Source organism: Peromyscus californicus, unplaced genomic scaffold (assembly GCF_007827085.1).
Source record: "Peromyscus californicus insignis strain IS unplaced genomic scaffold, ASM782708v3 Scaffold_6__1_contigs__length_162567912, whole genome shotgun sequence".
In the NCBI taxonomy this organism is placed as follows: Eukaryota; Metazoa; Chordata; class Mammalia; order Rodentia; family Cricetidae; genus Peromyscus; species Peromyscus californicus.
Window position 1 is genome coordinate 98,715,182 of NW_026294584.1, and position 11,482 is coordinate 98,726,663.

At 46.9% G+C, this 11,482-nt stretch overlaps 1 protein-coding gene across 1 annotated transcript in view; it reads left to right on the plus strand.

Moving 5' to 3' along the window:
- Window positions 1-10,176, plus strand: part of LOC128098442 (N-acetyltransferase 8-like) — a 43,148-nt gene extending 32,972 nt beyond the window's left edge. Inside the window, exons 2-7 of the mRNA XM_052719581.1 lie at window positions 5,955-6,045; window positions 6,161-6,310; window positions 8,092-8,252; window positions 8,533-8,657; window positions 8,803-8,940; window positions 9,321-10,176. Coding sequence (XP_052575541.1) covers window positions 9,390-10,076 — 687 coding nt within the window. The 5' untranslated portion in view covers window positions 5,955-6,045; window positions 6,161-6,310; window positions 8,092-8,252; ... (1 more) ...; window positions 8,803-8,940; window positions 9,321-9,389 and the 3' untranslated portion in view covers window positions 10,077-10,176. The remainder of the gene's footprint in view (window positions 1-5,954; window positions 6,046-6,160; window positions 6,311-8,091; window positions 8,253-8,532; window positions 8,658-8,802; window positions 8,941-9,320) is intronic.
- Window positions 10,177-11,482: the final 1,306 nt, after the last annotated feature.

The window sequence follows — 11,482 nt, forward strand, 5'->3', positions numbered from 1 at the left end:
GACACAATATGCTCAGATTCAAATTACTGAACTTCTGATTTTACCTTTTTTTTTTCCTTTGGTTTTTTGAGACAAGGTGTCTCTGTGTAGCTTTGCACCTTGCCTGGAACTCGCTTTGAAGACCAGGCTGGCCTCAACTCACAGAGATCTGCCTGCCTCTGCCTCCCGAGTGCTGGGATTAAAGGCGTGCGCCACCACTGCCCGGCAATTTTTCTAGATGCTGTTACAGATCTGTAAGACAGTGACATGTTCACATTATATAATTAAACCTTCTACAGAGGACAAAACAGTTTCACTTGGTCTTGGGATTCAGCAGTTAAGACTTTCCCTCCCATTGCTTTTATCAGTGTTTCCTCAAAAGTGGTGGCACACACCTTTAATCCCAGCACTAGGAAGGTTGAAACAGGAAGTGATATGGCTGGGCAGGGAAAGGAATATAAGGTGGGAGGAGACAGGAATTCTCTCTCTTGCAGAGGCTCTGTCAGGCTGAGGAGTTGGTGAGGTAAGAGGTGGTGGCTGTGGTTTGCTCTGCTTCTCCAATCTTTCAGCTTTCACTCTGATATCTGGCTCCAGGTTTTTATTATAAGACCATTTAGGATTTGCGGTCATCTTTCTCGGGTCCCAGAGGGAGACCCCAGGCTCTTGGACAGTACCACAACTCCTCTGCAAAACATTTCCCTCTAGCAGTTCAGTCCCTGTTGTTTCTCTCTAACTACCCAGAGCCTTGAGAAGACAGCACAGACATACAGTTAGAAGAAGTTTTGTTGGCTGTTAAGATTAATGCATATCTCCAAGGGGAAGAGAAAGTTTTAATGCTTGGGAGCCAGGGAAAAGGGGTTATGAGAAGCAAATATTAGCAAAGAATATAATGATACTCATACATAAAAATGTTATAACAAAATCCAGTTTTATTAAAAAGCATTATTTTATTTAACTTAATTTATTTAACTTAAATAAAAAAGACAATGTCACTGTTTCTGGCTTGGTGGTTTCCAATTTTGGGCATTCAGAAGTTGTGGTTGGTAGGCAGCAACTGAGCCAAAGTGTTTCAGAACCTGCTGGCCCTCCACCAAATTGCCCAAAGTATCATTAGCACTGTCTCACAAAGGCATTTTGAAAACAAGTTCCAGAGAAACAAAAGCTGTTTCAGGAGGATAATGGGATCTCAGTGTAGCTAGAGAGTTTTCTCTCCAGGTCCCACCAAACCCCAGCTGTCCGACAGCCCACTTATAAAATAAACACACAGAAGCTTATATTATTTAAACTGTTTGGCCTAATGGCTCAGGCTTCTTGTTAACTGTTCTTATATCTTAAATTAACCCATTTCTATAAATCTATACCTTGCCACATGGCTCGTGGCTTGCCGGCATCTTCACATGCTGCTTGTCATGGTGGTAGCTGGCAGTGTCTCTCTGCCTCAGCCTTCCACTTCCCAGAATCCTCTTCTCTGCTTGTCCCACCTATATTTCCTGCCTGGCTACTGGCCAGTCAGCATTTATTTATACAGAGCAATATCCACAGTATCTCAGTGTATCTGAAGGGCAGGGCATCTGATGCCCTCACAGACTCACAATGGCTCTGACAGTTGGTGGACCAGCGTATGCCATCTATCACTTAGCTGTGGCTTAATTTCCCAAGAAGCAGAACTGACTTCGTCATCCCAGTCTTCATGTGGTTCAGTTTCATTCAGCGCTCGATGGACCAGGAGTCTGATGAGTAACTGAGCTCTTCATTGGGGATTCATATTTGTTGATGTGTACTAGCTGTCACACACACACAAAAAGACCATGTCCTAAGAAAAGGGAGAATGGACAAATGTTCCCTTTTCACCTTAAAATAATAATGGAGACATCCACTTTTTCCTTTTTCTTTTACTTATCCTGATTCTGAGATCAATGTTCTTAGACTTCTTTGTCAGACACCCAGGACTTCATAGATAGGTTTATTATTCAGCCTCTTCTTTGTGACAAAATAGCCATGCTATCAATTTGTGAGGAGAAAAGTTTTTTTAACTTTCTTTTTATTTATTCTTTGTGTCTTTTACATCATCTCAATCCCATTCATTTCCTGTCTTTGCATATCCTGTCCCTCTGCCATTGCAGCCCCCACCCCAGACAAAATTTTTTTTAAAAAGGAAAGAAAAAAAAGGGGGGGGAAGTCCTGTCATGGAAGCTGCAGTGTGACACAGTGAGTCACACCACAAACCCTTTTGTCCACTTACCTTTACTTCCAAGTGTTTGTTGCAAAGAGTCATTGGTCTGGTTTGAAGCCTCTGGTTTCTGCTACATTATCAATGCTGGGCCCTCACTGGGACCTGTTGTTGTCCTGTGTTGTGGAGATCCTGCAACTTTGGGTCTGTATTGGGGACTTGGGGGGAGTCCAGCCCCTCGATAGTCCCCTCCCAGGGTCCAGGAAGAATCTACAACCAGCTGATAATTTTATCTTTGATGGAAAGAAATGAATCTACGTACACAAAACTCCTTAGTCCATATACTTTATTATTCTGTGTCAGTTCTCTCTCTACAAGCTTCTATTCTGCTCTCACGCCCAGCTCCTTTCTGGCCTGATTTCTCTCTGCATTTGTCTGTTGGCCCCTCTAAGTTCTATCTTAATTCCTTCATCTTAGTTCTGCCCCTTCTAGGTTCTCATCCACCTAGTTCTTTCCCAGCTCAGCTCCTCTCCCGTCTCCTTCTCTCTCATCTTGTGCAGGGCCTGCTCTCCAGAGTATTGCAGCTGGTGGCAGGCAGGAGCAGCTTGAAGAGGAAAGTTTTATCTTGGCTCACAGTTCCAGGGATTTCAGCCCATGGTTACTTGGTCCTGTCAACTTGGCCTGAGGCAGGGAGACTCTCATGGTGGGGTGCTCTGGTTACAGAATGTCTCAAATCCAAACAGAGGGTAGTTTGTCGCGTTCATAACAACTATGCTGCTAACGCGCCAGCAACTAGTGGAAGTCTACAACTGCTAACCTGAGAGTGAGCAGAAAGTAGAAAGAGAAAGGATCAGATAAGAGATCTAGTGTAATCATCTCGACCCACCTCCCATGACTGTCTCCCACCTCCTGGAGAATCTACTGTCTTCCAACAGTGTTACCTGCTGGTGACAACGCCTTCCATACAGGAACAGTCCAGCACTAAACTGTTACACAAGCCCAACACTAAGACTATGAATGAAGCTTTCTCTTATTAATTACTGAAACGATGAGCTTGGTTAGTGTATTTTATGAAGTTGCACGTTCATTTCCAGAGAAATCATAACTCTGAGAGAGTAAAACTGGCTGAGCTAGTTTAAGGTCCTTACTGTCACCTGACTCGGGGTCGGTAGTTTAGGAGGGCTGGCTAAGTCTAAAGAAGGCAGTCAGATGTTCACCAGACAGTCTCTAACTTCACTGTAGTCTGCATGGCATCCTAATGATACCCCAAGACAGCTGACGTTGCCACAATGACAAAAGAACTGTATAAGAAGCAAAAGGAAGTGATATGCAAATTCCTGCAAAGCCTCCACCCTTTCCCTGAGAGGACACGGACTTCCACCTCTTCATTAGTCTATACCTCCCTCCCTCTTTCACTGTGTAGCCCTTATCTCCAGATAAATTCTCTATCCACTTCTCCTCTTGGCCAAGAATACATGTCTCCTTTGTTGCCCAATCAATACTCAGCCTTTGTAATGGTTTCACAATTCTGAGGGTGTAAAAGGACACATGGAGGGGGGTGTCAAATGTCTATAAAAGAGAAAAAGCTCACCTTTTTAATCACAGATATCTGAAAAATTCAGTATGTAGAAAACAAACCCAGAAATTTGGCACAGGCAAACCAGCAACTTCACCAGAGATGTGGAATCTGGCTCAAGTTAGGCTAGCTCACGTTACCATAAACATGAACTTTAGCACTCAGTGAGTCTGATTCTGAAGCTACCCTCAGCACCAAGTCCACTGCGCTCTCTCTGCCATGCTTGGAAATTCCAAACTCCTCCAAAGTGGTTCTGGAGTTCCCTATTTCTTCCCACACCCGCATTGGTCTGCACATCCATGTCACTATAACCTCAGAAGGATTTCTCTCCTGCCCAGAGGCAGAGAAGTTTGCTCAACCAGTTTCTTCCTGACAAGTTTATGTCCTGGTCCTAGATTTGAGTCCTGGGTTTTCCTTGGCGTTTGGCTGGAAGCTTCCAGACTCAGGGCTGGACTGAGGCATGGAAGTCAGTTCCCATCCCAGTATTATGAATGTCCTTACCCTGCCCAACTGTGCTAACCAACTCCAGTTATTCTATACATGTTGTCAAAAATTAAAGCAGAGTCACTTAAGTCAACTAATAACCAAGGGATAAGTCAATAAGAAAATTTGGTTGGTTATAAGGAAATATGTCAAGGTTGTGTGACCTAAAGCAAGAAATACCAAAAATCCTGCTAGAGCCACGCCTGCACAAAGGCTACCACAGCCTCGTACAGTGAATACCTCCGCCAGGCCACTTGCCCCATGACAGGCAGTTTAAGATGGGGGTGGTGCCATTGTGACTATTGGTCCTGGAGCTGCTGTTTTAACCCCTGTGGTCAAGAAACTGGTTGAGCAGACTTCTCTGCCTCTGGGCAGGAGAGAAATCCTTCTGAGGTTATAGTGACATGGATGTGCAGACCAATGTGGGTGTGGGAAGAAACAGGGAACTCCAGAACCACTTTGGAAGAGTTTGGAATTTCCAAGCATGGCAGAAAGAGCGCAGTGGACTTTGTATATATGTTTCAGAGTGGCTGTTTCACTGTATTGTGTAATGCTCCCTGTGAGCCTTAAAACCTTCTTTCGCCTCATTGGAAAGCTTACAGGGTTTGCCACAGCACACAGATGCTGTAGCGCTCTGCAATTCCCAATTGACCTTCACTCATTGGTTTTTTAAAGACTTCAAAAGTGAGTGTGTGTGTGTGTGTGTGTGTGTGTGTGTGTGCATGGGTGAATGGTGAATGCAGTTCCTTGAAGCTGGAGTTGCAGGCTGTTGTGAGCCACCTGAGATATAGGTTCAAGGAATTGAACTCCTGTCCTCTGGAAGAATAGCAAACTGATCCTGAGCGTTTCTTTTCCTACCCATGCAGGTGTCTTCATTCCTATTCTCTTAGTAATGCTTTTTCCTCTTCTTCTAGACGTTTTCACAGATCCTTAATATACTTGAATGTTAGTACTATATATGAAGAAACAGTTTTCACAGAGGGTGGGCAAGGTCTCTGAAGGTTCACTGCTGTCCCTTTCAAGAAAGCTCCCCTTGGTTTAGTGATTCAGTGGTTAAAGACACTAAAATAAATTAGCAATGTCTAATAGCAGTAAGGAAAGATACTGTGGTGGTATGATTGAGAATGGCCCCAATAGGCTGCTCATATATTTGCCTGCTTAGTCACCAGAGAGTGAAACTGTTTGAGAAGGATTAGGAGGTGTGGCCTTATTGGGGTAAGTATGGCTTTGTTGAAGGAGGTGTGTCACTAGGGGTGGGTTTCAGAAGGTCATGACAGGCCTAGTCTCTCTACCTTTACTTTTGGATAAAGTCTCTTTACCTTTGGATAGTCTCTTTACCTTCGGATAAAGATGTAAAGCTCTCAGCTGCTGCTCCAGAACCATATCTGTCTGCTTCCCACCATGACAACCATGGACTAACCCTCTACAACTGTAAACAAGCACCCAGTTAAATGCTCATTTTAAGAGCTTCCTTCATTCATGGTGTTTCTTCACACAATAGTAGCCCTAACTAAGACAAGTACCACAGATTTTTATCAGTTGTTTCCTCAAAAGAGCAATGTTACATTCAGTTAGCCCTCTATAATTCTTTTCCAGAAGCCGATTGGTCTCTTCCTTTGGGGCAGCTTCTGCATGTTGCCTGGCCGTTATCCCACTCCCATTGAGCTGGGAGTGCCTAGCTCAAGCTGCTTTGCCAGGCCATATTCATACCTGCCATGTTCACTGCCGAGTTCTCTGGTCTGGCAGGTTCCAGGCTGGCTCTGTTGCTGCTCTCCATTGGCCACACCTGGCTGCTGAAAGGGCCTCGGACTGGATGATGAGTCTCCCCACTCTCGAGGTATTTTCATGAAGGGGAGAGATGCATACCGCATGCTCTCGTGGGAAAGTTTTTCCACCCCTCCTGCTCTGTCTTAGTACCTTTTCACTGTCGCCTGTCACCTTGGGTTCTTCAGGGAGCTGCCATGAGCCAAGGCACGCAAGTATCAACCAATGCTCGAGCATGTTGTATGTCAGAAAGGAAACCTGTAACTGAGCATGGGGCTTCCAGCTGCCAAGCAGGGCTTCACCAGCAGGCAACCTTAGCCACCACATCAGGGAAGAAGGTGAGATCTTCCTCCAAGCAGGAGTGTGCTGTTTAGTTTTTTGGGGTTTTTTTGGTTTTTTTTTTGTGTGTGTGTGTGGAGGGGTTGTCAACTTGATCCAAACTAGAGTCATCTGGGATGAGGGAGCCTCATTTTAGAAAATGCCTCCATAAGGTTGGCCAGTAGACAAGTCTGGGGGGCATTTTCTTGCTTGATGATTGATGCAGCGGGGCCCAGCCAATTGTGGGTGGTGCCACTATTGCAGTTTGAATAAGAATGGCCCCCACAGGTTCATATATTTGAATGCTTTAGGGAATGGTATATTTGAAAGGAGTAGGAGGTGTGGCCTTGGTGGAGGAAGTATGTCACTCGGGGGAGGGCTTTGAGGTTTAAATGCTCAAGCCAGGCCCAGCGTCTCTCTCTTCCTGCTGCCTTTGGATCGAGATGTAGAACTCTTAGCTACCATGTCTGTCTGTGTGCTGCCATGGCCCTGCCATGAGGATAATGGTCTAAACCTCTGAAACTGAATGCAAACCACAATTAAACGCTTTCATTTTATAAGTTGCCGTGGTCATGGTGTCTCTTCACAGCAATAGAGCACTAAGACAGCCACCTGTTGGGGGCACAAAGGTCTTTGCATCCAAAGATAGCTAGGGAAAGCAGGAATGTCAAACACACAGGGGCTTCTCGTCAGTGGAGGAGATAAAATACCTGTTTTCCTGCCCAGAAAGCTGGGAGTGGATATTGTTAATGGCCTGGTGACTTTTTGCTCTCTGTAGTAGCAGACTCCACCCACCTTTTGCTATAGGGGCAGACCTCACCTATCTCCCCAGAATGTTTATTCCAGACTCTCCCTCCCTAGCTCCCAGCTAGTAGAACCCATCCTTAGTGGGGGAATGTCACAGGTACTTGATGGCCTTCCGACCTCTGTGCAGTCTCAGTCAGAGACCACACCAGACCCTAGGCAGTTTATCTATAGAACCCATCCTGTAGCCACATGCACTTTGTAAGGGAGTTTCTAAGTAGTCCCACCTTAAGCTTTATTGTGTACCTGGAATTGGAATCATTGTCGCCTGGAAACTTTTTCCCAAATTGTACTGTGGTTTATTATTATTATTATTATTATTATTATTATTATTATTATTACTATTATTGTTTTGGTTTTTCGAGACAGGGTTTCTCTGTGTAGCTTTGCGCCTTTCCTGGATCTTGCTCTGTAGACCAGGCTGGCCTCAAACTCACAGAGATCCACCTGGCTTTGCCTCCCGAGTGCTGGGATTAAAGGTGTGCACCACCACCTCTCGGCTGTACTGTTTTAAATATGCTGACAATGAACCACCTGCATCAGACTCCCCAAGTCTGGTCCAGGTTGACAAAGTCCACTTGAACTGAATTTTCATTCTCATCTCTTCATGGGTTCGCTTCCCTGCCTGGAAACCTGCAGGGTTCCTTCAGCCACTCTTGAGCAGGTGGTCCTGAGAGATATAACAAAGGAAGCTGAGAAAGACATGGAGGTCAAGCCACTAAGCAACATTGGTTCATGGCCTCTGCTTCAGTTCCGGCCTCCAGGTTCCTGCCCTACTTCAACTCCTGTCTTGGCTTCCCTCAGTGATGGACTGTGGATGGAATGTATAACCCAAATAAGTCTTCTCTTCCCCAAGTTGTTTTTGGTCATGGTGTTTATCACAGCAGCAGAAAACTAACTAGGACTAGGGGATCATCAGTGTCTCAACAGTTGAGATCGAATGCTTTCCAGAAGCTCACAAGCACAGCTCCTGGAATTCTGACATCCTCTTCCTTAGGCCTGCTGGAGCCCGTCATCTGGATTGCCACACGACTGATGAAAAGGACATGTGCAGCCCAGCAGGTGCCTCCCCACTACGGCTCAGTTAGGGCCTAATGATGAGAAGCAGGAACAGGAGAGCAGTGTTGGGGCTGCCAAGATCCCTTTTTACATGTACAGGTACAGCTTGGGCAGGGGGAAGGCCAGATGGGAGGGCCTTCTTTTGATTCAGAGAGCCTGGACCCTTATTCGGGACGTGTGAGTTGTACAGTCCTCTCACTCATAGAAGATTTGTGTAGGGGAGCATGGTACATCTCAGGGAGGCCAAGTGTGCTCAGTGAGAGGTGTGGTGGGAAGGAATCAGGAAGAGAGGTAGCAGGCCTTCCACGAGAGCCACCCCAGAGCCTGCTCTCTCCTCCATCATGTTCCAGCCCTTGACCTTTGGTTTATGATTATCCAGGAGCCAGCCAATGAGCTGCCAGGCTGAGGCTGCTCCCCAGAGCTGAGGCAAGGTCTAGCCGATTTTCTTTGGATGCCATTTAGAGGCCGAGACTATCCTGAACGTTCTCAGCTCTATGGTACCAGGTGAGAGGAGAGATGGGCAAAGCCAGGCTGGAAGTCTCTAGTGGACCTGTAGTCTGACCATGTTCCTAGGGATTCAAGGTTGGGGTGGGGGTGGGGGGTTGAATTGGGTGGGGTGTTTGGAGATGACCTTCTGCCCTTTTGGCAGATTTAATCTTCCCAGCCAGGGAGAAGAGGGTTTTCTGAAACTTGTCCATGGGAACATGGGATTCTGCTATCAACAGACCCTGAAGAGGAAGCCAATAGCTGTGGACACCACATCCACTTTCTAGTGTGTCGTTTTAAGGTATCAGAATAACAGGGAGCCAGTTACTGAGTAAGGAGGGGGGAGGAGAAGGGACTAATCATGTCTGTGCTGCATACAGATCACCATTTTAAATCCTCAAAGCAACGTTAGAAACGAAGTGTTATCTTACCCTGTTTGGGAGAAAGACACACAGGCTCAGAGAGGTAAAGTGACATATTCAGGGTCACATGTCTAGAAAGTGAAGAACCTGGGTGTTAATCAGATGTTGCTGACACCACATGTTTCCCCAGTGGTATTCTGCTTTTTCTTGGGTGATACTAAAAGACACACCCTTGAGCAAAGTCTACATGGCTCCTGCGAGGCTGGAAGCAGGGTGGAGGGGTGGAGGGAACTCAGATGGCTTCTACTCTCTCTTGCAGGGCTCAGGAAAGACGTGAAAAAGAGATCTCACTGCCTCTTGTGACTGCTGATATTTGAGAAGTATCCCCATGGCTCCTTATCACATTCGCCAGTACCAGGAGAGGGACCGCAAAAGGGTCCTGGAATTGTTCTCCAGGGGCATGGAGGAGCATGCCCCTGCCACCTTCCGCCACCTGCTGAAACTGCCCCGAACCCTCCTGCTCTTACTTGGGGTGCCTCTTGCCACAGTCCTGGTGTCTGGCTCCTGGCTCCTGGCTGTTGTATGCATCGTCTTTCTGCTTCTCTTCTTGCGGTTCCTTGCCGGCCAGCCCTGGAAGAATTATGTGTCCATGTGTTTGCACACAGACATGGCTGACATCACTAAGTCCTACCTGAGTGTGCCTGGCTCGGGTTTCTGGGTGGCTGAGTCTGGGGGACAGGTAGTGGGGACAGTGGCTGCTCGGCCGGTCAAGGCTCCCCCATCAGGGAGGAAGCAGCTGGAGCTTTTTCGCCTGTCTGTGTCCTCACAGCATCGAGGACAGGGGATGGCGAAAGCCCTGGTCAGAACTGTCCTCCAGTTTGCACGGGACCAGGGCTACAGTGACCTTGTCCTTGAGACCAGTGTCATACAGCAAGGTGCTGTGAGCCTCTATGAGGCTATGGGATTCCAGAAGACAGGCCTATTCTTACTGGACGGCATTGTCGGAAGAGTCATTGACTTTTTTGTAATTCGTTTCATGTACCCACTCCCTTCTGCTCAGGAACCCAGACTTTGATCTTATTTCTTTCCATATCTGCCACGCTCCATTTCACTGTACTGTAACAAGGAAACCCTGATATTTCAGTGGACAAATAATAAAGGCATGTTTTTCAGGCTCTTTGGATTGCTGTCTGTTTGACAATGGTGACAGAATTGAGGCAATGGAGCCCTGTTTCCACTAAAGTCACCTTCCTGAAGGTGGCAAGGTTGTGGCTCTGATGATGTGGGAGTGATTTTCATGACTTGAACAGAGTGTGTGTCCCCTACTGGCAAAGGCTAGACCCAGTCCCATGGACCAGTATTAGCAAGTGGAGGCCAAGCATGGCATGTTCCCTCAGGTCCATGGAGAGGATGTGTGAACTGGAGTGTCTCAAACATACAACACTTGGGACTAATGCTGGCTCCAGTCGCTGTCCCAAGCAACAGGGACTCCAGAACTTCTTAGGTCCCTTCAGCTTGACCATGTCACCCTGCAAGATACAGATATCTGGGCAGGTGGGGTGTGGCTCAGTGCTGCTGCCTGAGACGCTGCTTCTCTTTCTTGCAACTTCATCTCTAGCAATGCAGTGACATTTGGTGTTTTTTGTTATGTCACTTCTGACCCAGAGGGTCCTCCTGATCAAGGTTGTCTAGGTTCCCCTTATTTGGTAAGATGTGACTTCCAGGCAGTATTCAGGTATGGCATTGCATCCTGCTAGCAGCTGTCTCCTCGGGGGATCTAGTTGACAGCGCTCTGCTACCCTGCCAACTGGCCTTGTCAGCCCCACTTTACCTCAGTAGACTCTCTGCCAAAACATGGTGTTTGATTAGAACCTCCATCTTGCTCCTGCAGCTCCTGAACTGTCTCAGAAGCCCCAGTCCTGTCTTTCCAAGCCCTGTCCCCTCAGAGAATCTCTGAATAAAGGGAAGGCACCCAAAAGCCCAGTTCTGCATTCTTGGCAGCTAAGGCAGTTCCCACCCTGAAGCATCTAAAGCAATCAACTTTTGAACACACTTGGACAGAAACCCACCTTATGGCAGACATATCATCACCCCTTGCCTACAGGCTGTATAATCTCCCTGCTTTAGTTCGGGCGCTTGTTCGGCTTCTCTGGCCTTGCTTGATCTCTGGAACTGGAGAACCAACCCGGGAATTGCTTTGCTCAAATAAACCTGTTGTTATACTTTTTCAATTCAGCTTGATCTGGCTTCCTGCATCGGCAGAGAAACCTGTTATTGGGGGACAGAAAACCTATTATCTTGTTGCTGAAACCCAGGAGGAGTTGAGCTCTCCTACCTGCTGGGCTCCAACAATTTGGGAAGCCACTTGCTTTATCTTTTTTCTGCCAGATGTGATCAACTTTTAGTTCAGGACAAGTTACCCGTTACTCAGTCACCACTTACAGAAGTACTGGGTATCTCTCTCTGGGTCCAGGACCCTTG